The sequence below is a fragment of the Felis catus genome, chromosome C1 (genome assembly GCF_018350175.1).
Source record: "Felis catus isolate Fca126 chromosome C1, F.catus_Fca126_mat1.0, whole genome shotgun sequence".
Taxonomy (NCBI): domain Eukaryota; kingdom Metazoa; phylum Chordata; class Mammalia; order Carnivora; family Felidae; genus Felis; species Felis catus.
The window spans coordinates 79,872,202-79,898,757 of record NC_058375.1 but is presented as its reverse complement, the minus strand read 5'-3'; the positions used below and the strand labels follow the sequence as shown (position 1 = coordinate 79,898,757).

The 26,556-nt window shown below is 44.5% G+C and overlaps 1 protein-coding gene, 1 long non-coding RNA gene and 1 pseudogene across 4 annotated transcripts in view; 2 read left to right on the top strand and 1 right to left on the bottom strand.

Moving 5' to 3' along the window:
• Positions 1-26,556, top strand: part of ABCA4 (ATP binding cassette subfamily A member 4) — a 132,069-nt gene that overhangs the window by 50,315 nt on the left and 55,198 nt on the right. For 2 of the 3 annotated variants that reach the window (XM_019837464.3, XM_019837465.3), the window contains 9 exons: positions 6,409-6,614; positions 7,249-7,425; positions 9,397-9,619; positions 12,746-12,967; positions 15,099-15,303; positions 18,956-19,021; positions 21,682-21,771; positions 23,733-23,907; positions 26,374-26,505. In XM_019837464.3, coding sequence (XP_019693023.2) covers positions 6,409-6,614; positions 7,249-7,425; positions 9,397-9,619; positions 12,746-12,967; positions 15,099-15,303; positions 18,956-19,021; positions 21,682-21,771; positions 23,733-23,907; positions 26,374-26,505 — 1,496 coding nt within the window. The remainder of the gene's footprint in view (positions 1-6,408; positions 6,615-7,248; positions 7,426-9,396; positions 9,620-12,745; positions 12,968-15,098; positions 15,304-18,955; positions 19,022-21,681; positions 21,772-23,732; positions 23,908-26,373; positions 26,506-26,556) is intronic. The other variant, XM_045036217.1, reaches the window with a different exon arrangement.
• On the bottom strand, positions 7,039-25,314 carry LOC109502470. Its single transcript, XR_002161074.2, has 4 exons — positions 25,054-25,314; positions 20,741-20,800; positions 8,073-8,142; positions 7,039-7,318 (listed from the first exon to the last, which is right to left on the bottom strand). It is a non-coding gene; the product is annotated as an uncharacterized LOC109502470 (long non-coding RNA).
• On the top strand, positions 23,932-25,059 carry LOC109502469 (annotated as a pseudogene).

Sequence of the window (26,556 nt, the reverse complement as noted above, 5' to 3'; positions counted from 1 at the left end):
CCCTGGACACATCCCGGGTGTATTAGTCAGAATATGTCCGCGCAGGGTGCCATTCCCCTGTGATTATCAAGTTCAAACAAAAAGAGAGATTCTTTCTTTGCCTCCACTGGGCCACGCTTCCACTTGGTATATAATTTAATTCATCTATTACTTAATGTGTTTGAATTTAGCGTCCGGCAGGTCAGAGTTGAAGAAGGAAGCCTGCTGCTACTGCAGCTTCTCCTCCCAAGGTGGTGTTTGATTTAGCAGAGTAAACAAATGACTGCATTCTCTAGGGCTCTTGAGCACAGCTGCCTGCCGTGGAGAGAGCTTGGACCTCTTCCGCTAGGGTGAACTCTGCTTCCTGGGGAGTATCAGCAAAACAACCAACGAGGAAATGTAGGGCTTGTGTGGACTTCAAGTGCTGGTCACCTTGCCACCGGGGTCTGGCTACAGCAGTTGGGAAATGAAGGGAACGAGGAAGCCTTTTCTCTCGTCCTACTGCCCTTGGCTGTCACAGGGCATTGTAATGGTTCTCTTTTCAGATTCTGAACTCTGGTTGCAAAATTTGCCTGGAATCATCAGCCTCTGAGGCCATAAGACACAGACTTTTTATTCACAGAAGATATCCTTTGAATTTTTTTCCCATTAGCGATGCTATCTTTATGTTGAGACCCTTAAACTGGCCAATTCTTACCTACCTACAGTATTCTTCCCTAACGTCCATGACCATACAGTTTCTCTCTGTGTAGAATCAGATAGCTTTTCTAGATAGACTCCATGGCCTCAGCCTTGTTAGAGCCTACTATGCTTTCACTTATAAGCTAATCAGACCAAACCAAATATGCCAAAATCCATGGCCCTAGCTATGGGTTTAGTCATTCATCTTTGCCTCCCAAACACACTCATGCACACACTCACATAAGTGTACGTGCCCATTATCCGAGATTTTAACTTCAGGGACAAGAGCAAGTACCAACAGATAATGAGGCCACTTGCTCTGAGGCAGGTGACCTCCCCATGAGAATACAAGGGTACATCATGAGTCATATCTCAGAGGATGACCCAGGAACTTCTGACTTATGTCCAAAACAGCTTCCAAAATTACTGCGCCTTTACTTGAGGCAGATTTGGTGAGGATGACGTTCTGGATTATCTTCATAAGACCTTCCTCTGGGTAGAGTTGTCTGACTTTCACTGGATGGCCAATGAGCAGCTAGTGAACACTAGTGATTTAGGACACACCCCCACCCATATCCCCATTGCCCAGGAGGGACACAGGCTTTGGCTTCAGTCTATAGTATTGTTGGAACCAGATAAAATGCTGTAGATCAGCTTGGGATGGGTTGTGTTCCCAGCCATATTATTGAAAGAAAATAGCTGCCCTCCTTCCCTGACAGACAGCTGTCACAAATGAAGGGCAACTTGGCAGGGGCTTAAAAGCCGTTAGACTTTGTTGACTTTTAAAATATTTTGCAAAAACAGTAATAAAAGTGGTATTTATCAAATTCCCCTTATTTGTGAGACCATTTAGTGTCCTCCGTGGTTAAAATATAGGCTCATTCCATGTATGTCAATCATTTGCCAACAAAGTGGTTTAAAAAAAAAATAGGCTCACTCCAGAGCAATTTTGCCTCTTTATGCCTCATACGTGAGCTTGGAATGATAATTGTAACTGACCTCATGACGTGGTTGTAAGGATTCAAGGGTTAATATGAGTAAAGCCCTTGGGCCAGCTTGGGTATGTAGTAAGCCTTCAGTAAGCATCAGCTTTTATTCTTACCAGGAGGCACTGGCTGGCCCTTCCCAAACACTGTCATATGACCCTTAAAACACACCTATGAGGGGTAGGGTGTATCTCAGTTTTGCCAATAGGGAAACACAGACCATACAATCAGAAAACAGCAGAATGGGGATGGCATTCAAGGCTGTTTGTCTCTTAGACACTATGCCATATCACTTTCCAAGATGGGGAAAATAGCTGTGAAAATGGGTCAGATGTTTCAGGATAGAAATGAGTGTTTGAGAACCTATTAAGTTTTGTTTTTCCACAGAGTATCAGGGTACCAATCTAGGGGGAGGCAGCAGGAAACATGACTGTGAATCAGCTGCCTGATAAAACAGCCAGGATGGAGCCCACGTCATTGTGGGTCTCAACAATGTCACTGAAAACATCAGCTGCTTATTCCAGTATGGATTTCCCTTTAAGACATGAAAGGAGAGTTCAAAGAGAATGAGCTAGATGTCTCAGAAAGTCACATTATTAAAATATATTTGTTTTTATTAGCTTTTTTGCCTCAGTGAGAGTTACACTCTCATTAACATTATACCAAAAACTCACTTTCCACTAATTACTCCTAGTTTATCCTCTGAATCCAGGGTGCACAGGATTATGTTCAAAATACAGTAGTAAAGCTATATTTCTTACAGCATTCAAGATGTCTAAATTTAAATCAATTCAATTCAGTAAACACTTACTGCATCCTTTTCACGAGAAAACACTCTTCCAGAGACCACAGTGAACAAGAATGGCCCTTGACCTCTGATAACTTACTGTCTCTAGAGCTTTGATGACCAAAGCAATAACCTGTGGCAACATGTGGCTAAATTTTAATTAAAGAAAAAATTCAGTGCCTCAGATGCGCTAGACATTTTCAAGTGCTCAATAGCTTTTTTTGGTTACTGGCCACCATATTGGATAGGGCAGATATAGAACATTTCCACCATGTGACAAGTTCTGTACAGTGCTGCTTTGCTGGACAGGGGCAAGAGATCCTCCTGTTTGGGAATTCTCTTGCCCTGACTTTGTAGAGTAAGTGTGGCTTACTCTTAGAGGAACGTGTGGAAACAGCACTACCCTTCAGGCTTGATGTTTGAAGACACGGATTCAGATTCTGCTCCTGACCTGTATTGATCTTGGGCAAGGCCCTTTGCCCTTCTGGTGCCAGTTTCCTCTTCAGTAAAGCAAGGATATCAGACCACAAAACCTCTATGACTCCTTCTGTCCAAATGCCCTGTGATACTGTGAGTGAATTTGTAGAATAGTCCGTGTGTCACAGTGTACCACAGCTAAACTATGATGAATCCCATCTCCCAAAATAATTTTTTCATCTTAGAAATTTAATTTCAAATTCACCTTAATTGTCAATACTAAAATTCTATATACACAGACCTAAACTTGCTAAACTGATTTATTTATTAATTTATTGGGTTTTTTTTAAAGATTTTTTTAAGTCATCTCTATACCCAACATGGGGCTCAAACTTATGACCCCAAGATCAAATAGTTGTATGCTCTACCAACTGAGCCAGCCAGATGCCACCCAAACTGATTTTTTTTAATGAGATTATTTTATTACATTTTTATTGGACAGGGTCTCCCCAGAGGAAACTTAAATGTGTTTCTTTTTCTTCCTTTTTAAATGTACTCTAGCAGTTTAGTTTTGATGCTTCCTTGCCCAAGCAGGTTGTCAGTTCTCTGTCCCCCTAGGGTGCTTTTAAGTACTGACCAGGGCTAGGAGTCACACCCTTGGTCTTAGACTGTGGTGAAAATCTATATTCCCTGCCCCCCCCCCCCCAAAAAAAAGGAAATCATAAAATACCAAACCCTGTGTTAGTTCCATCCAGAAAAAATAAACACATGTTTAGGACTTTCAGTGTCATGAGGTACTAAGTCCTTTAGTGCTATGCTGGGCAATGCCTATTTGCAAAAGAATAGCTGGGTCAAGAAAATTTCCTATTTTTTTAATTCTGTGATATATGACTATACTTTGACTATACTTGTGGTTTTTTTTTTTTTTTAACATGTTACTTGTTTTTGAGAGAGAGTGCATAAGCAGGGGAGGGGCAGAGAGAGGGGAGCAGAGGATCCGAAGCAGGCTCCAGGCTCTGTGCTGACAGCAGTGAGCCCATGTGGGGCTCAAACTCACGAACCACGAGATCATGACCTGAGCCGAAGTTGGACGCTCAATTGACTGAGTCACCCAGGCACCCCACTTACTGGTATTTTAAAAAGAAATTCCACTTCCATTTAAGATAACTTAGTATGGTGTCACTTAAGCCTTGGCCCTCTATATTTTCTCATTACCTGTGTTCCTCTTTCCCATATCATCTGGAAAGCTGACAGTTTCTTTTGTTTCCTTTCTTTTTATCTAGAAGACTGAGAACATTACATGGGACCTGCTCCCAGGATGTGGAGCCTGAGGTGGGACAGTTTAGTTCAGAAGGCCCAAAGAGGGTGGGTTTGCAGTACTTTGTTGTTCCGATTCAGCTCCTTGGCCACAGTGAGGCTTCTGGTTGACCCTCTGAGGTTTCCTAAAGGAGACTTAGCAGTGAGGGGTTGGGTGAAGAGTTGGGCTTGCCTACTTCTTACCAGGTCAGCAGGAGCTCAGGTGTCTGATCAGTTCCTTTATGACCTGTCCACCATCCTTGCTTCTCTACTTCAGATATTAGTTGTGGGATCAAGTGAGCTAGAGTTTGATACCTACTCCACCACTTTGGGGAAGTTACTCAACTTCTTGGAACCTAAGTTCCCTGGACTGCAAAGTGAGGATAAATAATAACTGTGCTCTCCTGCTTTACGAGACAGTTGGAAGCGCACAGTTGGGGCAGTGGACCAGGCTATATCCGAGGTTCCTGACATGAGGGGAGGAAGTCTGGGCCTCCCGGACAGTGGGGAGGGAATCCACGGCCAGCCACTTGCTAGCTGTGTGACCTCTGTCAGATCTCCTCCAGTTCTGTTTCTTCTTCAGTAAACTGAGGATTCCAGATAACTCACAGACTCTGTGTAAGTTTATGTGTTCCTTTAAGCCTCTGTCACAACTGCCTCCTAACCAGTCTTCCTGCTTCCCTTCTTGCCTCACCAGTGACTGAAACACAGTCGGACCCCACACATCATACCCTTGCTTAAAACTTTCCGCTGGTTTCTTACGCCTTTTTAGAGTTTGTCTTGAAGGCCTCTGGTTAGCATGGAAAGCTGCATGTCCTAGGAAACCCTTTGCTGGTTGGTCACACTGCAAGTGCAGTAGGGCAACTGATGTCCCCATCCACCTTCCTAGTGCTCACCTGTCACCACTCACCTCTGGTCACTGCCACTTGTCTGCACATTGGAAAGAGCACTCAGCACAATGCTGATGCCCTGGCCCTCCCTTTTGAGGGTCTGATGTCATTGTTTGGAGTGGTGTCTGAGAGTAGGTGTCTATGTAAAGCTCTCCAGTGGTTCTAAACACAGCCAAAGATGGAAACCACTGCTCTGTTCTTGTAGGTCTCCTGACACCCCACATGCTGTTCCCTATGCTGGAGCTGACCTTCCCCTTGATTTTTTCTCTTGGCTAATTCCTTATCTTCATCCTACTCAGGAGTTCCTTCCTCCAGGCAGCCCTCCTATAACCCTCCATGTAGACTTAGCTACTGATGGACTCTCAGACTACCCTGGGCTTGCTTTCATCAGAACCCAGTAATTCTGTATTATGGTTAGTATACTCCAACCCTCTCTTTATTAGGTCTAGAGCTTCAGAAGAAAGTTTATCTTTCCTCCTTGTATCCCTGGAGCCAGCAGGCTCTGGCACATTACAGGCTCTCGGTAAGTATTCGGTGAACAAATTAATCAAGACAAGACCATTTGACCTCTCGTGAGTTATATTCTAAGAAACAAACATTGACACAATAACCCTAGTGTATTATAGGAACAAGAAGTTAAGGAAAAATCAGATCCCAGTGTAGTCTAATACCTTAACAAATCTATAAAAGTGAATAAGCCCCAATGTTCAAATTAAAAGAAATTCTTAGTGCTTTTTTGTGGGTAATGAGTTTTGTCTCTTCCGGGGGAGAAAAAAGACCTATTAGGAAATTCTCCCCCACCCACATTACCTGTCAAAACTGTAACTGGAAATGATTTTCCTGACTAAATCATTTTGGCTCTTTCTTTTATTTTCTTTCTTCCTCCTTGTTCTAATCCTTCAGCTGGCCATCATTGTGTGTTTGCAGAGAGGCAGGAAGGTTCGCCACTAGGACTATTTCTCTCTCTCTTTAAAACTCTTTTATCGGCTTGCTTTCTGATCTTCAAAGCAGCCTGTATCCAATGTGACCCCACTCCCTTGCCTCCCCGTGCTGAGGAGTGAGAGCTGTGAGTATTTTTGTCATTTTAAAGGCTTGCATATTTGGACAGCCTTGGACAGCCGAGTAGTGCAGCCCTCACTAAATCTGGAGGGATGAGAGCAAGTCAGCATTTGTAGGCCCTCTTTACCCACAAATCTAGACACAGTGAAAAATTGACACCAGACCTCACAGGTAAGCAGACAGTAAGTTCATAGATCTCCTTGCGTTTGACCCATCCCTTGGGGCAGCAGCCCTTACCCTCTGCCCTTGTTTGCAGCTGAGACTTTTCTGTTGGTGTTCTTCAAATGCTCTCAACTTTTGTGATTATCTGCAGTGCTTGATCCTGGATAAGTTTGAAAGCTATGATGATGAAATTCAGCTCACTCAACGAGCCCTGTCTCTGCTGGAGGAAAACAGGTTCTGGGCTGGTGTCGTGTTCCCTGACATGTATCCCTGGACCAGTGCCCTGCCACCCCACGTGAAGTACAAGATCCGGATGGACATAGATGTGGTGGAGAAAACCAATAAGATCAAGGACAGGTGATGTTTCAGGCAACCTTGAAGGCCCTACATATCCCCAGGAATGTAAGGGCAAGGAGCATCTCCTCCTAGGGACAGGAGGGTTACTTGGAAAGGCACAGAAACACTTTGGCACCAGAGAACTAAGCTAACTAACTAGTTGGCCCTGTTAGTTGGTGGGACCAGGAGAGCTCAGTTACCCTGTCATCACCAACACCCCCCCCCCCGACCCCTCCAACTCAGCACGTCCCCAGCTGGCCTTTGTGCACTGTGGAGATGGAAACCTCTAGGGATTGAATTATCTTCACATAGAGATTCTACAAATAAGGTTTCTCCAAAGTCACTGGGAAATTACATTTGAATACAGAGTGAGGGATTGAGACTGGACTGAGGCTAAAAATAAAATTAAGAGGAGATAAGATATTTCATAAAGCACAATGTAGGGTCCTTGAATGAAAGCAATTACAAGTCTTTTTGTGGCTGATATTTGTAACAGATTTAAACTGTGAATTAGAGAATAGAGTCAGATAGTTTGGAAATTTTTATGGGTGAGATTTCAAGAGAATGAGTTCCAAGTCCCCTTGTGCTTATGAAGCGTCAGCGAGCTGTCCATTTCCATTCATATCCTTTGTTCCTCCCGTTGGTTTCTTTGTAGGTACTGGGATTCTGGTCCCAGAGCCGATCCTGTGGAAGATTTCCGATACATCTGGGGAGGGTTTGCCTATCTGCAGGACATGATCGAACAGGGAATCACAAGGAGTCAGGCGCAGGTTGAAGTTCCAGTTGGAATCTATCTCCAGCAGATGCCTTATCCCTGCTTTGTGGATGACTCGTGAGTCACAGGCTCCCAATCTCCCTCCCAGACACACTAATCAGGTTGCTGGGGTGGGATGGGAGTACTCCTCAGGCTTCAGTCTCTTTGGAAAGAAACCCAGAGAGTGGGGCCGGCTTGAAGAGAATAGAGCTCTAACTGAGGAGCTGGCTTCTCCTAGACTCCAGGCAGGGCCAGATGGTCAAATGAAGTGGCAGGGAGAAAGGAGTTGGTGTTGTGGGTTGGAAAAGGGAAGGTGAAAATAAAAGCAAGGGAAGTGAGGTTGGGGAAGGGGACAAAGGCTTTTTAAATTTCCACTACGTAGTATGTTTGGTATGTGGAAGAGTTCTGGTCGGAGTGTTTCCCCAATGATTGCCAAATCAGCAAATTGGGACTCTGCATTGCAAGTAGGTCTGGTTCCTAGGAGCCTCAGAATAATGCAGCTCCTTCCTTAATTAACATTCCCATGCTGCATGCTTAATGAGAATGTAGAGGAATGTGTTGGATGAGCTGGAACCCTCCCTTCCTGCCCACCCCTATCCCCACCCCCAGGACTGTACATTTGTTGGCCAAAGCAAGCTAAGCAAGTAGCCTATTATTTACTGAAGGTGTATTTGGGGGATGATAGAGGGACAAAGAGGAAGAGGACACTAGGAGGCCTCATTTACCATGGTGGATGGGGGCAGAAATGCTTCCAGGACAGCAGCAGAGACCTACAATTAGCTTAGGATTCAACTCCTAGAAAAGAAAAAAGAAAAAAACTAGCAAGTTCGCCATAGTGCACATTGTGTCTGTGGGGTTCAGAGAGGAGACAAACACACACAGCCTGAAAAAAGGAACAGTCAAATTGCTACCTGACAAGACAGTAAGATAAAGCCCAGTATGGGCACAGGAAATGCTCTCTCAGCACCCTAGTCCAATTGGTTCTCCTTCCTCAGCTCAACACAAGACTAAAGAGATAATGATGTCTGTTCTGTAGTCACTATGGTTTCGGATAATAGATGGAGATGGGATGTGGAGCCACGGGCAAAAGCGGGGTTCCACTTTTAGGATCAGAATGGGAGTGGCTGGCAGGGTAGTAGGGTACACAATGAGGAGGCAGTAGGGATTCTGGCCATTTAGAGTGGGAGAGCCCTCTGGTGGCAGGTCCCCAAAGTGCAGGCTCTATGAATTTTCTGGTTCTGTCCTTAGGGCCATCTTGAGAAAGAACCCTCCCATATTGGAATTGGGCCCTTCCTTTGACAACCAACAGTTTTCAATAGATAATAGTCTTAAGGGCTTTCCTAGCACATCAAACGCGGGGAAAATATGTGTAAAGTTCACAATAAGATAATTCCAGAATATCAAATCTATCCTGCTTGCTAGAATGAATATCCATGGAATTATTCCACTGGTACATGGCTGGTGGAGTTAGTGGCTATTGGATTACTGATCGATTTATTGATGGGTCATTTGCCTTCTGAAAGTGTTACACTGGTGGCACTGATTTTTTTGTGCCTCTTCCTGCTTAATTGGGGTTTGATCCTCTGGGATATATAGTGCTAAGCTGCCTGACCTGTTTGGGGGGCCCAGTTATTGATCTCACCACCAACACCAAGTCCCTTTGTTTGTGGTTCACCTTCTTGGACTTCAGTGTCAGCATGTATCTATTCCAGTCACAACTGCATCAACAGGTTTGTAGTTTTTTCCCACAAGAATTTACAAGGTCTGTACTGTGTAACATACATAGTACAATTTTATTTACACATATTACTTGTAGAGCATTCATCTGGGCTAACCAAAAAGCTACCATCTTGCTCTAAGGAAAAAGTAATTCTTTTGGGGCAAAGTGCAATGCAGTAAAAGATTCATGCCTTTTGAATGCCCAGTGGGGATTTTCTGCCTTTCCCTACATCTGGGCTTTGTTCTCAACACATTCATTTGACAAACATTTAGTCCACCTCTACCAGGTACAGGGCATTCTACTATTCTGCTTCTCTCCTCTTGCTTCAGTTTTATGATCATCCTGAACCGCTGTTTCCCTATCTTCATGGTGCTGGCCTGGATCTACTCTGTCTCCATGACTGTAAAGAGCATCGTCTTGGAGAAGGAGTTGCGACTGAAGGAGACCTTGAAAAATCAAGGTGTCTCCAATGCAGTGATTTGGTCTACCTGGTTCCTGGACAGCTTCTCTATCATGTCAATGAGCATCTTCCTTCTGACCACATTCATCATGGTAAGCCAGATGGAGAAGGTCCAGGAAATCTTGAATAGTTTTGTACTTCCCACCTTTCCTCCTATTAATGAACTCATGCCTACATCAGTCATCTGGCCAGCAAGGATAGCCTGATATGTAGCTGCCCGCCCATTTTAGCCAAAGCGGCCATATGCAGCTGCCTGGTGATTTCAGCCAAGGTGGAAAATACTCAGATAAAATGTCCCCCCAAGGAACCTCTGTATCCTACTGTGTTCTCTGCTCCCACTTTCTGCCCAGTGTGCTACAGTCTGCATAGACTATCTAACCCCATTCCATGGACTATCTGGAGAAGCTGCTGTTAGGAAAGCCCAGCACAGAGTGATTGTATGTGCAAAGGGTTCTATCTTTGCAGACACAGAAGAAATGAGTACAAAGAATGTTTTCCTGGGATTACTGCCCTAGCCAGCAGCTGGAGTTGGAATGTGAAGAGCCTTTTCAGTGTATTAGGAGAGAAGACCTGGACTATTTAATTACCATCATGGTGACACCATTCATGGCTTGATCAGAGGACATTCTGCTGCCTGAACAGTCTCCAAGACCACTCTGTTTCGAAGGATGGAATTTAGAGTCTGTCCTTTCTCCCTGGTAGGAGTATTTATAGCTGCAGACAGCACACATAGGTCCATCCTCTGCAAGCTTGCAGCTCCCTCACAGGCCAGACTTGGAAATAAAACAGTATTTCATAATATATTCTTATCCTTCATTTGCAGTTCCTCCACAGCAGATGAGCTTCTGTACTTGTTAGATGATAACTTAATAAATTTGGGTAGTTTTTTTAAATGTTTATTAGATGGGATTTGGTATAAACTTCAAGCTTGGTGTTATCAAGCTTGTTCTGCCTCCCTAGCATTGTCATATTAAGCGCCCCTCTGCAGTAGGCAACGTGTATGCTGAACCATAGATTCTGGCTGTGTCCCATCCCGTGCTGGATCATACTGGTGTCAACCTGATCCAAGAATATTCCATCATATATCCTGTCCATCCAGCAGATATTCAGTTAAACCAAATCCTATCCTTTCTCTTTGCAGTAAAATGTACTAATTCTGAAGGTTTTGTTTTCAGTGTTGCACTGAGATTCAGTGTGCTCTGTGACCTTAGTTAAACCCAGTGCTAGAGCCCTGTCAAAATTCTGATGTAGAGGTCATTCTGCTCAGGCAACCTCACTTTAAATTGGTGGCTTTAAATGTGCAGAGTCCTGGAGCTCCACAAAGAGGAGGGGAGAAGCTAAGCTCCTTATCTTCCTCTAGTGGTCCCTTGTTCCTTCCCATCCTTCAGTCTGCTCCTTTTCCCATTTCCAAGGCATTTTGTGTCCTCAGAATTAAAGGAGTCAAAATGCATAAGCGTCAGACTTAGGCAAAATGGATAAACGTGTGTGTTTTCTTGCAATGTCTGAGAAGTGACATTGAGATCTGCCTTCCTAAGAATGGGCATTAAGACTTCAAAGCTTTTAGGACGTGAGGTAAAGAATGTTCACTAAGAGTTTCTTGCACAAAGAGGTTTCTCCTTGTGGGAACCAGAACATTGTTCCAGTGATGACGGAAACAGAGCTTTCCACACCAGAATAGGATTCCTTAGGATGACGCTCCCATCTTTGCCTTGTTCTTCCTTCCCACCTCAACTCTGCAGGAAAGAATCTGGAAGCTGGACAATGGGGCGGGTTCCACTGTTATTCAGGCTATTAGGAACAAAGAAGAACAGTGGTCATTAGAGGAAGCTAAGGCCTGGAAGTCTGTTGGGTCAGCCAAGTAGCTGTCCCCTCTGCCTCGTCAGTGAGAGACTACACAGGTCTGGAAGTTTCTAGGACTTTGTTTTGAGCTGGGGTAAGAAACTGATTTTATTCTTCTGAAAATACCAGCAACCATCTTAAAGTTCTTCCAGCCATAGCCACATGTTCAGCCATGGACTTGCTTTTCCTGAGTTGAGTGATTAAGGAAAAGGACTGCGCTTTCCAGGTGATGTGGGGAGCTCTTTGACACACAAAATCAGGAGCTCTGAGTCCTAGTTTTGACTTTGATTTAGAGTTCCTCAGAGTTTTGTTCTAGTTAGGCATAGCCCTCTTCCACCCTCCTTTGCCATTTGTTTTATTCTATTTTTTAATCTGTTCCGTTGTGCCTGGCAGGCACAAGTGTGTGAATGAGGGAGAATCGGTAGCAATAGCAGCTAAGTGGCGCATCTGTGTTCCACTCAGCTTCCACACACTCACACATTGCTCATTGTCTCTCTTTCCTATGAGGAATCTGGTGCTTCAGGGCACCACTACCACTTGATCAGAACCCATTCAAGAGATGAACCTATTTGTGCCTTCATGCTCCCGAGAAAAGAACAAGACAATCTATATGTATTTGGAGTTATGTGCAAAGCGTAAAATTCCTCATAGGAGGTCTATAGTAAAGGAGAACTAAGAAAGCCTAATAAGCGTGAACATCTCAGTTTTTCCTATAATGTGGTTGGGCAACAGCTCACTTACTGAAAATTGCTGATTTGGTCCTGATTTCTACATAGCCGTTAGTTAATGTTAAAGATACTGAGTATTTGCCCACGGGTTCTATGAAATGTATTTGGATGATATTGTTGGAGGAGGACGATTAATCCACTTCCAAGTGATGTGGATTAATTAGTGATATTTTTACCAGTGTGAGTAGTAAATCTCAGAATACACATGATTGAGTCAGCAGGTTAGGCCCCAAGCAAAACATTACAGCTTGTTGGGGGCTCTCCTATCTCCCTTTCTTGTCCCTCATCTCCTCAGTGTATCTTGGAGCTCTTGATGTTCTAAGATCTTCCTCCCCTAGACTTCCTCCTCTAGACTTATTTCTCCCTTCCCATCAAAGATTTGCTTACTTAATACATAATAATTACTCATACTGATAGGCAGCCTGATGTGTTACCCTCCCAGGGAGAATGACACTCACAGGATTAAAGGAATTCAACACACTGAGTCTCAAATGTGGAAATTTAGGCACCAGTCAAAGATGGTGGAGAGACCACTCTGGAGCAGAGGGCTTCTGAAGGCCCAGAATCGCTGCACAGAGGTTGCCCCCTGAGAGGGATGGTGCCGTGGACATGGGTGGAAATTACTCACTCAGATGGCCTCTTTGGTTTCAGCATGGAAGGATCCTACATTACAGCAATCCATTCATCCTCTTCCTGTTCCTGTTGGCCTTCTCCACTGCTACGATCATGCAGTGCTTCCTGCTCAGCACCTTCTTCTCCAGGGCCAGCCTGGCAGCAGCCTGTAGTGGTGTCATCTACTTCACCCTCTACCTGCCACACATTCTCTGCTTCGCCTGGCAGGACCGAATGACGGCTGATCTGAAGATGGCTGTGGTGAGGGACCTTGGGCTTACTCCTAATATATGATACATTTTCTTTGAGGGGTCTGTGGTGGTCCTGGAAAACGGGCCTGCCCTTTGAGGGGATCCGCTTTGCCTTTTGGCTCAAAGGGAAGTAAGGTTTAAAGACACAGGGGCAAAAGTTGGAGCAGTCTTCACCCTGAGCTACCTAACCGTCCCTCTTTACCAAACCCGCCTGACGAGTCTGCCCTGGGAAGCAATCAAAAACCAGTTCAACTCATTGGTCCCTTTATGTGTCCACAAGAGGAGAAGAATGTGGACCATTTCACTCAGTTTTATTTTCAAATCATGTGAAAAGATCCAGAAGGGAGGGAGCTAGCCCCCTAACTGTTAGGCCCAGAAAGATGTTTCCATTCTTTAAAAACTTTTGTTTTTCTCCGTAAAAACTTGAATCCGGGTAGCTTACAAGGGTCTTCATCATGGTATACCACTGTGCAGAAAGGGTACAGAAATGAGCCAGTTAAGAGCCAAGCCTTCTTGCCAGTAGAGGATTTTCTTGAAAGATAGACTTCTTAGTTCACAATTCCCAAACTAACAGTACTGCCTTTTTCTCTATCATTTTCAAATGGGCCATTTCCACCCTCTCATTAACCAGGCTCAAACAGTTTTCGTGCTCTCTTGGGTGCACTGTTTTGTCTTTGAGAACTTCCCTCCATAGTTCTCTATGCAGTGGAGTCAAGAAAGGACTACCACCTTCTTCTTATTGAGGAAAGATCCAAGGTGTAAGTTGTCCTAATCAAACTCAAACTTATCTGGCTGTAGAGCTGCCAGGGCATCTGCCTTTTACTTCTCATGTTAAACAAGAAATTAATTGCTGCTATTTATAGTATCCAATTTTCTAAAATCATAATGGGCTAGTAGCAAGAAGTCCTTCTGACTCAGCCTGTGGGCAGAGCTGGGCTCTCTTGATATACTGAGTAGACATCAGTACTTTGAGGCCACCACTAGCTTCATGGGTGTATGGATCCACCAAGAAGCTATAGTTCTGGCAGCTGTGTGGACCAGGGCTGAGCTGATATTTTTACAATGGTTTTTGTGAACCTACAGCTGGAGAATCTCTTCCTTCAATACATAGACAATTTGAACCCTACCCTGGGTCCTGCAAGCTACAGAGAGGCCTCTGAGCAGAGGAAATGAGAAGAGCCCATCCCTCTGTATGTGCTTGTGTGCTTTATGCCATGCAAGGGACCACCTGTGGGGATTTGGCTGTGGACCTTCCTCTTCAGCTTCCTTTTGTTTTTTTGTTTTTTTGTTTTTTTTAATTTTTTTTTTCAACGTTTATTTATTTTTGGGACAGAGACAGAGCATGAACGGGGGAGGGGCAGAGAGAGAGGGAGACACAGAATCGGAAACAGGCTCCAGGCTCTGAGCCATCAGCCCAGAGCCCGACGCGGGGCTCGAACTCATGGACCGCGAGATCGTGACCTGGCTGAAGTCGGACGCTTAACCGACTGCGCCACCCAGGCGCCCCTCTTCAGCTTCCTTTTGGACACCACCTATTTAGTTGACTTGTTCTCTCTACAGAGAACCTAAGAAAATGATTGTCCCCAGTCTGGAGATGAGAAAAGGTGACATCAGTGTAATCTGAGGCCTTTCTGGCCTCACTGACAGACCTCAGGAAGTCATGGAACCATCCTTTGCCTGGCCCCTAGACTGCCCTAGGACACCGATGACTTTGTGGACCCTTCTAATGGGATTCACACAGAGAAGCTCAAGTTATTCCCATTGTTCTCTCAAGAACTGTGTGATGTTAAGAAAGAGGTAGGAAGAAGGGAGAAAAGGTAGGAAGGTAAACATGAGGACCTCTGGTCCTTTGGTGTGTTGTGCTTTTGTGGTATTTGTCTTTCCCATGACACAACTGTATTCCATTGAACAGGTGAGAGATGGCCCAGTGAGTATTGGGCAGGGGTCCCCAAGTCCTGAGAGGCATTTTCAGAATTTTCTTCCTGTGGAAAGACTGCCTTAACCCCTCCCTGGGGTATCCTTACACCCGGACACAACCTGGACACTCTCTTGGCCCTCCTTCCTAGCCTGAGGGCATCTGGCTGCTGTTGTGTTGAATAAAAGACCTCTGCTGATCTCCTGTGCCCTCTGCCTCACTGCAGAGCCTGCTGTCTCCTGTGGCATTTGGGTTTGGCACTGAGTACCTGGTACGCTTTGAGGAGCAAGGCCTGGGGCTGCAGTGGGGCAATATCGGGAATAGCCCCATGGAAGGGGATGAATTCAGCTTCCTGATGTCTATGAAGATGATGCTCCTTGATGCTGCTCTGTATGGACTGCTTGCCTGGTACCTCGACCAGGTTTTTCCAGGTAAGTGTCAACCTCTTGAGGGTAAAGGTACTGGTACTGGGTTCTTCAGATTTCCAGCCCTCTCCCATCTTTTCATCTGGTTTAAATCTTATCCTTCCTAAGTTCTTTCAATTTGGACTTTCATAGCCAGCATTTGAAACTTAAACTTAGGTCAAAAATCCATCAGTGAATGTTGGTGGCCCTACTTTAGAAATAGATCCAGAATCTGATCCCTTGTCACCACCTCTACCACTACCTTACCAGTCCAATCCTCCTTCCATAGTCATCGCCTACCAGTCTGTTCTCCATGCTGTATTCAGAGATCCTTTCAGAATCTGGGTCAGATGGTGTCAGCCTTCTGTTCAGATCCCTCCAGTGGTTTTTCCTCTTGCCCAGAGTAAAATCCAATGTCCCAGCCCTGGCCTAGAAAGTGCTTCATTATCAGCCTCTAACTGTTTGCCCCATTTCGTGTCCTTCCCTTCTACCTCATGTTCTCTGTCCCAGCCACATCCGCCTCCTCACTGACTGTTCTTCAATACACTAAGTACATTTCCTCCTCAGGACCATTGCGCCTGCTGTTCTCACTGCCTGGAGCATGTTTCTACATCACCCTCCCTAATACCTGCAGGCTTGCTTCCTCACTTTTGTTCAGTCTTATGTTCAGATGTCACCTCATCACTGGAGTCTTTCCAGATTGAAAATATCTAAATATCTATCCCTATATAAATAACATTCCTTTAGTGCTCCTGAATATCCCGCTTTATTTTTGAGACATCACTATCTGCCGTGATGTATCTTTATGTGTTTGTTTCTTGACTCTCTACCCTTAGTAGAATATGGGCCAATGAGAGTGGGCCCACAGTCTGTTTTGTTCAGTGTTTCAGGCTCAGTGCCACAAATAGTGCCTGACTTTTGGTGGACATTGAATGAATACCTGATTAATCTGCAGCATGGAAGAGCAACTCCTGAATCAAAACTGGGTGTTTGCACAGTTTTGTTTTGCTGTGTAGAAATCAGATTTTCCTTCAAATCAGCATTTCCTGGTAGCTAGAGAAGTCCAGCCTCCATTTGAGTGGGTTCCAAGTCAACCAACTGCCACCTAATGCTGTGGCAGCCATGACCAGGCTTTCAGTGCTCTGGCCAAGAGCAGGCAGGGTGAGTGAGGCTGGGCCCAGTCCCTGGGGAGGGATGAACTCACATTGTCTTGGGGCAGCCATTGTTGGCAGAAATACATAGGCAGCAACCCTGGAATAGGAGAAGGATTGCTAGGCTGAGCCAGAAGGCCTGGGTTTGGATCCTAGCCGTGTGACTATCTTAGTTTCCTAAGGCTGCCATAACAAAACATCACAAACTGGGTAGCTTAAAACAATTTTTTTTCTTTTTTTTCTTTTTGTCTCACAGTTCTGGAGACTAGAAGTAGAAAATCACGGTGTTGGCAGGGCCATGCTCCCCCTGAAATCTGCAGGGGAAGGAGCCTCCCCTGCCTCTTCCCCCTTCTGGTGGTTTTTCAACAATCTCTGTCTTCACGTGGCGTTCTCCCTCTGTGTGTCTGTCTTCACAGGGCCATCTTCTTATAAGGATACCAGTCATATTGGATTAGGGTTCTATCTAGTCCAATGTGACTTAATCTCAACTAAGCACATTAGCAGTAACTATTTCCAAACAGGGCCAGAGGTTAAGACTCTGGGGTCTTTTTTTTTCTGATACCAAATGTGTCCTTTTTTCCCAGCATCAGCTATTTCTCTAATGCAACCAGGTGTCCAACAATACAATTCAATTCTAATAGTAACTACCCAGAATTAGCACAGACCCCACAAACAGATTCAGTCCTACAAGATTGTTCCCACTTCAGATGCCAGCAGCGAATACAGTGCCCAAGTTACCATACTTTTGTCCAACTGTACACAAATTCAGGTGTTCTCACAACCACCTCCCCAGTTCAATAATTCACTAGAACAACTCACAGAATTCAGGAAAGTTGTCTATTTACAATTACCGCTTTATAATAAAGAATACAACTCAGGAACAGCCAAATGGGAGAGGTGCTTAAGTGGAGGTACGGGAGGGGTGGTGCATGGAGCCTCCATACCCTCTCCAGGTGCACTACCTTGAGAGCACCTTGATGTGCTCACCAACCCGGAAGCTCCCTGAATCTCCTTCAAAAGTTTCTATAACTCCATCTCCAGCCCCCTTCTCTACCAGGATGGAGGGTACGGCTGAAAGTTTCTATCCTCTTTTCCCAGGCCTGGTCTTTCTGGCGACCAGCCCCCATCCTGAAGCTATCTAGGGCCCCTACCCTGAGTCACCTCATTAGCATAAACACAGATATGGTTGAGAAAGGGGCTTGTTATGAACAACAAAAGACATTCCTATGACTCAGGAAATTCTAAGGGGTTTACAAGCTCTGTGCTGGGAACTGGGGACAAAACCAACTATTTTGTATTCTACCGTGGACCTCAACGTATCTTTGGGGGTTGGGAGGGGGTGCAATTCAACCCATAATGGTGACTTTGAGCAATACACTTGACCTGCTTTGCCTCAGCTTTTCTATCTCACTGGGCCACTAGGAGATATAATCATTGAAAATTAGTTGGATTGAAAATGAAATCTGTCCATAATCCAAGGGCTTTATTTTAGCGGAGCTGAAACTTTAATTTGTCCAACAACTATTTACTGAGCAGCACCTATATGTTTGGCTTAACACTAGCATTTGGGCAAAGAGGGGTGGAAAAGACAAACCCAGACCTACGCTTGAAGGGCTGACGTTCTAGTGGTCATGGAACATGGGATAATATTAAATAAACAAAGTATTCTTACAAAATTAACATTTTAAAGGGAGCAAAGCCTGCTAACAGAAGTGGAGAATTTGGGAGTCTTTTCCTTGAAATCCAGATGGATCCAAAGCATAGGATAGTTTAGATCAGTGGTATTAGAACCAGATTACCCATATTGGAATTCCTATACCTCTGTTTAATTATCTGTGACCTTGGGCAGAAGAATCAAACTCAGTGTGCCTCAGTTTCCTTATTCACAAGAATACCATTGCCTATCTCCTAGGATTGTTTCCAGGATTAAATTACTTAATGCAGGGGCACCTGGATGGCTCAGTCAGTTAACCTGATTTTGGTTCAGGTCATGACCTCAGGGTTTGTGACTTTGAGCCCCACATCAGGCTTTGAATTGACAGCACAGAACTTGCTTAAGATTCTCTCTCTCCCTCTCTCTCTCTCTGCCCCCATCTGCTCTCTATCTCAAAATAAATAAATAAACTTAAAAAAATATATTTAATGCATGAAAAGTGCTTACAATAATACCCGACATGGAAAGAGCATCCAATAAATGTTAGTGACTATCATCATTACTATCATCTGGTGATTGTTGAGAAAGGGCATGATTAAATTCTTTAATAAAATGTTTTCTTGGAAAACTAATGTCAACCAAGATCATCAGTCTTAGTGTTGCTGGGTCCACCCAAAAAAGTGACCTTTTGAATTCAAACATGTTGGAAGGAGTAGTCTTTGTGGGAGCCCCTGTAATGCTTATGAACTATAAATATCTATAGTTCTACTTTGAGATTCAGAGAAATAAATTCCAGATTTTATAGAACTGTGGTAATGCAGGACTCCTTTGGCCTTTTCCCTGTCATTTCAAATGATTTACCTGTCATTTTTAGGGAACTATGGAACCCCACTTCCTTGGTACTTCCTTCTGCAAGAGTCCTATTGGCTTGGTGGTGAAGGTGAGTTGTTTAAAATTTTTTGATAAAAATCTTAATGTTTGAAACTAACTCCTTTGGCTATGTCATGGATACACATAGGCTATAGAGGTGGCTCCTTCTGTCAAGTGTGTGATTCCTGATTAGTTAGCTACCTCCTGAGGGCTCTGCCACTGTGGTGCAGCATCATAGCCTCTAGGAACCCACCTTTGGGAGTTGCTGGGCCAGGGTGAATGGCTGAACATTGCTAAACCCTTGTGTCCTATACAGCTTGTGCCCAGCGGATTAAATTGCCTAGTAAAAAAAGGCCAAACCACTTTAGGGTGCAAATGACTTTTGCAACTCCTCAATTTAAAGCAGGGAGATCCATAGAATCATGAAGAAACCTTTGTACTGGTTATCTTTTGCCTCCCCTCCTGCTTTTTTATTCCTTTCCAAAATATAAATTAATGCATTGTCCCAAGGTAAAGGTACATCCAGAGGTTGGAGTGAAGCTATGATCTTCAAGACAAACACTCCCAGACTCTTCTCTAATACTCATCTTACTTATGGTTGGGGAAGAGGGGTAAGGGAGTATTTGCCCAGAATGCATCTTAGCTAAAATGTACCTCTCCTACTAAACAGGACAGGAAGCCCAGGGAGAGTTCTAGAAGTTGCATAGACTCTTTTGTGAGGTATGAGAAGGCAAGAAATTCCTGCCGTGATTACTGGGGACTTCCTTGGAGCTGGTAGTTTCTGGAAGCAAAAGAAATACTTTCCAATCTGTTCCTCACCTACCTGCACTTTATTTTATATTGTTGGGTCTAGGCCAGGATTTATCCTTTAAGCACTAAGATAGATGTTTGTTTTCTGTAGATGATTAGCCTGGGGCCTTTAAAAAAGGCTTGGGTGGTTTATTTTGTTTTGTTTTGTTTTTATGGTTCAAACAAATAGCACTTCAACAGCTCAGTATTTTTCTGTTATGTTGGTTTGTCTATCTTGTCTATAACTTTTAAATTTCAACCATAATAAAGTTATCCATTGTAAATGGGGTTTTTCAACACAGGAGCATATTCCTGAACATTTCTAATTTCAGTGAATATCAAAACTTGTGGGCATTTTTTTCCTCTACAATTTCAGCAGATAATCTGTCTCTCAAAAAAAAAATTCTTAAGACAAATGTGCTCCTTCAAAAATGAATCACATGTATTTTTGCTAACAGCAGCCAAATATTTTTCACCTGCCTCACAGGCTAGACTGAAATAGATTCCTAACTGTCTCTAAAATCAGAAAAGAGCTGAGTTTTCCCACCTAATCCCCTCCTCTCACAGACAAAGAAATGGAGCTCAAGAGGTGTCTTGTCTAAGTCACTTTTGTCACTTGGGACAAAATCTGGAACTGGGACACACATTTCCTGGCAAGGAACTCACCCGCTGACTAAACTATGTAGAAGATCTCCCCCTGCTATGTTGTTGCATGTTAGTGCAGTAGGATAGCTAGTAAAGTGATCAAAGGAATTGTGGGTAGTCAATTTGAAAATCCCCCAGGAAGCAGAAATAGAAGTGCCAAAGGTGGCAGGTCCCTGACCACCAGGCCCATTACTTGCTCCTCCACCCACAGCTGCAGATCGAAGAGGGCGACCAGGAATGACAGAGGCCCTGGTTGGCTGCTGCATTAAAAAAACTCGCCCTGCCCACATCTGTGCTCCTGAGACCAGAGCCTTTAGATTCTTGGCGACAGTGGTTTCCTCCTGCCCCTGCTTACCTCTCTGGCTGGCTTGCTCTTCAGCTTGCTTCTCTTCCCCTTCCAGGATGTCCTGATGTCCTTTTAAATCAAATGCCAAATTTACAAAAAAAAAAAAAAAAAGAAAGAAAAAAAAAAAAGAAAAAAAGAAAGCCTCTGTGTGTGTTTACACCACCTTCACAGTTTGTTATTGTTGTTGTTTTTAATGTTTATTCATTTTTGAGAGACAGAGACAGTGCAAGCAGGGGAGGGGCAGAGAGAGAAGGAGACACAGAATCTGAAGCAGGCTCTAGCCTCTGAGCTGTCAGCACAGAGTCTGACATGGGACTCGAACCCACGAGCCACAAGATCATGACCTGAACCAAAGTCGGACGCTTAACCAACTGAGCCACCCAAGTGCCCCAACGATTTGTATAAGCCTATACCTCAACCAGTCCTAACTCTGGTGTTAGTTCCAAAAGACTTGAATGCCCATAAAAATGCTTAGGTAAATTATTTTTCAAACTGTAATTTAAGCTGGCTACCCATCACATCACCTTGAATCGTCTTCTCTCAAGATTCATCATGACTTTAACATGTTTTTGATTGGAGCAGGAACTACTGTTGGTGAGGTAAAGAAAATTACCCCATTACAAACTTGGTCCTGGTTTTGTGAATTTTTCTTAATTACAATTTCTGACATTGTGGGCCCCTGCTGGCATGTTAAGAGGATGAAGTGAAACACCTGTTACAAAATACACTCTGAGCTCAGCAAAGATTGACAGTCCAGCCAGCCAGCAATACCAGCCATTTTGAGAACTTTATAGTCCACAGGCCCCTGGGAATGCTGACTTGGCCTTCTGAGGGAACTGTTTTCCAGTTATGGTAGGAAACTCTGCAACTACTTCCTTCTCCCCTCCTTTTCCTGCCTTTACTGATTGTTAGCTCTCACCAGGAATAACAGTGGCTTCTGGTTGGTGCAGGCTGTTCAACCAGAGAAGAAAGGGCCCTGGAAAAGACGGAACCCATAACAGAGGAAATGGAGGATCCGGAACACCCAGAAGGGACCCATGGTAAAAACCTCCATTAGGGGCAGAGAACAGAAGCAAGGGAAAGGCTCAGACTACTGTAAAAAGCTAGAGCAAAACCCTTCATGCCTGGCGTGAAGTAAAACCCAGGATACTGACTCTGTGGTGACAAGGGTTAAAACCTGATAGCTCCTCAAGGGCCAAGCTGCACGTGTGTGGGATGAATGGTCCAGCCAGACATTAACGCATATTTCCTAGAGAAAGCAAATCCCAAGTATGTGGTGTGTTTGTGCCCTTGTTAGGCAATTCCCAAGTGAGTTGCACAAATGTGCTGACTTCCGAGGATTTAGCAAGAACAATAACTTGGGTCACTGGGACTTAAAGCGGATATGAGCTATAAGGAAAGACAAAAATAAATGCTTCTGTGCACAGGAGGAAGGAGTCTAGTGGAGCTGACTACACTTCATTCGTAGTTTACAAATCTAGAGGTCCATTCATTCAAACCATCAAAAGCCTTTCCTGACCGTGGAAGTTACCTAACAATTCCTGAGCTGATGAATTAGGTTTGCAACTATTCCCTGGCTTTGCCTTCTTTACCTTCTCTCTTAAACCAGTTCTGTGCTTCTCCCCATGTTCTCCATTCCCTAAGCATGTACACTTCTCTGTTATGCTAAAATGCTCTTGCCATCCTCACCTTGGGGTCAGAGAAGCAACATGGCCTCTGGACTTTGCCTGCCACCGTGTGAGAAGGTCTGGCCTCTGGCCTACCCCAGGTGCTATTTCACAAAGCTGAAGTCAATGATGCACGGCTCATCAGAGAGCTGGTCTGCAGTCAGTAGTGCCTCTGGGAAGGCCCTCCTCCCAGAGTGGAATTCTAAGGCCAAAATTGGGGGGCTGGGGCCTGGTCCACCTTATTTTTAGGAGACACCAGGAGGCACACATAGGAGAAGCATTGGGATGTTGTTTTGTAGGGGAGTCAATGCTCAGAACTACGATGTTAACAAATTAGGGGGTGCTATATAGGATGAACTAAAGCAGAGAGTGACTGGAGGTTGGGAGAAGTGGACACCACATTAATGAGGGTCTGCACCGGGAGGGTGTCAGAGTGGATGAGTGGAGGGGCAGAGTTGGAGGGGCGGTGATGAAGAAGAGTGGACTATACCCTGGGGCACCTGGTTGGCTCAGGTGGTTAAGCATCTGACTTTGGCTCAGGTCATGATTTCACAGTTTGTGAGTTCAGGCTCTGCATCAGGCTCTGTGCTGACATCTCACAGCCTGGAGCCTGCTTCAGATTCTGTGTCTCCCTCTCTGTCTGCCCCTCCCCAGCTCACACTCTCTGTCAAAAATAAACATAAAAAAAAAAAAGAGTGGAGTTTACCCAGTAACTGAGGATCTATGAAGTATGAGGAGCAAAAAAGCTGCTCTGTACAAAGTTAATGCAAAGGCCTGAGCCAAGATGACTAGGAGAGGGGCATTACAGGACCAGACATGGGAGAGTCTGAAGGAAAGTTATGTTTTGGGAGGAAGATAAGGAGCCTGAGCTGCTACCAGAAGCCCATGAGGAAATGTCCCTACAGACTTGGAAATGGCAGCCTGGCCTGAAGATTGAGCTTAGGGACTAACTCTCCAAATAGACAGTGAGTGCGCTCTGGGTTCGAATCTCAGCTCTGCTGTTCATGAACTATGTGACCTTGATTGGATATTTCATGTCTCTGTGTCTTAGGTTTCCTCATCTATAAAAATGGGCATAATAACATCTACGCCCACAGAGCTGTTACAAGGGTAAAATGAGGTAATACATATAAAGTATTTGAAACAATGCCTGGCACATAGTAACTGCTCAATAAGTGTTAGGTACTATTATTACCATTGTTATTCTCTAGTAATCCGTACAAAGGCTATAACTAAGGCCATGGGGGAAAAAGACAGTGGCCTGAAGAAAGAACCTTGGGGAATGAATACATTAAGGCATTACACTAATATCATGTTCATTTTTTTCCTCCAAGACTCCTTCTTTGAACGAGAGCTTCCAGGCTTGGTTCCTGGGGTATGTGTGAAAAATCTGGTAAAGATTTTTGAGCCCTACAGCAGGCCAGCCGTGGACCGTCTTAACATTACCTTCTATGAGAACCAGATCACTGCGTTGCTTGGTCACAATGGAGCAGGGAAAACCACCACCTTGTAAGTTTTATGGGCAAAGAGCCTGGATTGCCATTCTATCCTGTCATTTCCGGCTCTCTTCTGCCTCATTAGCTACAGTTTACTCTTTCCCATTGTGTATTAGTGACAAAAATATACTACGTATTTGTGTCCCAAGTGCGTATAAAGCACACTGCAATATTTAAAGCTCACTCACATACGTTGTTTTATTTGATCCTCACAAGAAGTGGGAGAGGGAGGTAAAGTAAGTTTATTGCCCCTTATGTGTGCTGGGGAAGTGGACATCCAGAGAGTCAAAGTGACTTTCTAGGGTCACCAACTTGCAATGCTTCAGTGAGAGCAAGAGCTAGATCTTGTCAGTTGTCTCATCTATGACACTGTAAGCCTGTCCTCCCACCCCCAACCTCTCCCGTGTCACTACCATCAATGATGGTGATAAAACTATGACCATCACCACCACATACCCCTGGTCTACAGAGAGTACTACTTATTTTCAAAGAGGATTCCTTTAGCTCTTCCTGCAAGCGGCCTGAGGTGATCTCTGAAAATGGTTCGCTATTCGCTTGACCTGGAAAACCCCACAAAATCATGCAAATCAAGAGGTTCAAATCTTCATGGTCACTTTAAGAACACAGGTGAAACTGCCCAGGCCATCAAGGGTATGCATATCTGAAAAGCCACCAAGTATCTGAAAATGTCACATCGCAGAAGCAATGTGTGCCGTTCTGACGCTACAATGGTGGAGTTGGTAGGTGTGCCCAGGCCAAACAGTGGGGCAGGACACAGGGTCCGTGGCCCAAAAAGAAGTGCTGAATTTTTACTGCACATGCTTAAAAATGCAGAGAGTAGTGCTGAACTTAAGGGTTTAGATGTAGATTCTCTGGTCATTGAGCACATCCAGGTGAACAAAGCCCCCCAAGATACAGCATAGAACTTACAGGGCGCGTGGATGAACTCTCCCTGACACATTGAGATAATCCTCACTGAAAAAGAGCAGTGTTCCTAAACCTTAAGAGGAAGTTCACAGAAGAAAAAGATACCATAGAAGAAACTGAAGAAACAAAAACTTATGGCCCAGGAGTAAATTCTACATAAAATAAACGCAAATAAAAGTAAAAACAGAGAAACAAAAAACAAAAACAAAACAAAGAAGATTCCTTTTCCTACCTGTAAGGGTTGGTGGTAGTTCTGGAGAAAATAAAAAGGGTGTAGTCTCTAGAGGGGCCTGTAGGGTAACCGGCTGGCAATTGAAGGTAAAGTTCAAGAAGATGCAAGCTCTGCATAGAAAAGTCAAGAAGTTCCCTTCACTTTTCTAAGGGACCAGAGCACCATCTGCTGAGAAGGAGACCATGGCTAGCTAAGGTTTCCCAAGGAGCGTCAGAGGCGGCCCTCGCAGGGGGCAGGGAAGCCACGTGACACACAGTCTTCAAGTCCTTTGACCTCTTACAGAGCCCCAGGAAGGAACAATGTAGTGTACACCCTACATTGGAATGTTCTCTGAGGGCGGTTCAGGGTGAATGGAATGTGGGGCTGATGCCATTATATTTGGTTCTGTTTCCCTCTAGTGGTTGATCAACAGAGATTTCAGCTTGTAAGTACAGGTCCAGATAACCTGAGATTGTATCTGAACTCAGGGACAGAGCTGGACCAGGCAGCCCTAAATCCAACTGATTTTTCTCCTTGTTAACTAATACGGTCAGAGAGCCCAGAGCGCCATCCAGGACCCCAAGGGTTCTCAAAGGCAAACACATGACTGCATCAACTACTGAAATGCAACTTCCCCTGGGGGTTGAAACACAATGTTTAATAAAAATAGTAATAATACTTTCAAGTTTTGCTTTACGCTGGCATAGTTCTAAGTGTTTACAAGTATTAGCTCATTTAATCTTCATAACAAACCCATGAGGCAGGCATCATTATTTCTCATTTTACCAAAAAAGGGCCAATGTTGATATTGGGCTTCTTGTTTTGAATCCAGAAATAGTATTGTTGGTGGTAATTCCCCTGTCTTCCTTCAATCATTCAGTCAGCAAATACATATTGAATGCCTGGGCTCTCATTAAGACCCTGCCCTATGCTTTTGTGATAATAATATGAGGCACAGCATTGATCACACACTGCACACTTTAATTAAGCCTCCACATCACCAGGAGCGGTGATGGCTGAGCTGGGGAGGGATCTTTAGCTGTAAGTGAAGGTTCTGCAGCTGGGAATGCCAGGAACCTATCAGTGCCTGCCTGGGGCACTAGGAAATAAGAGAAGCAAAGATGACAGATGTGGTCATCCGCAGTAGGGCTGGATGTACACACTGGTTCTAAAGCCTGTATGGGAAACTGTTGGTCCCCACAGCTAATAATGGTTTGGGTTCAATTGAGAGCCAGTGCAGGAATCAGTGTGAGAGTCATCACTGACCCTAGAGTGGGGGGCTGCCATCCCAAAGCAGTCCTAACGGCCATCTTTTCTGCCACTGACTCCTGTATTTGGCAGGTCCATCCTGACGGGTCTGTTGCCACCAACATCAGGGACTGTGCTCATTGGGGGAAAGGACATTGAAACCAGCCTGGATGCAGTCCGACAGAGTCTTGGCATGTGTCCACAGCACAACATCCTGTTCCACCAGTAAGTAGAACAGGAATTGAGATCATCCCCATGCCTTGCTCTCCCCTGCCC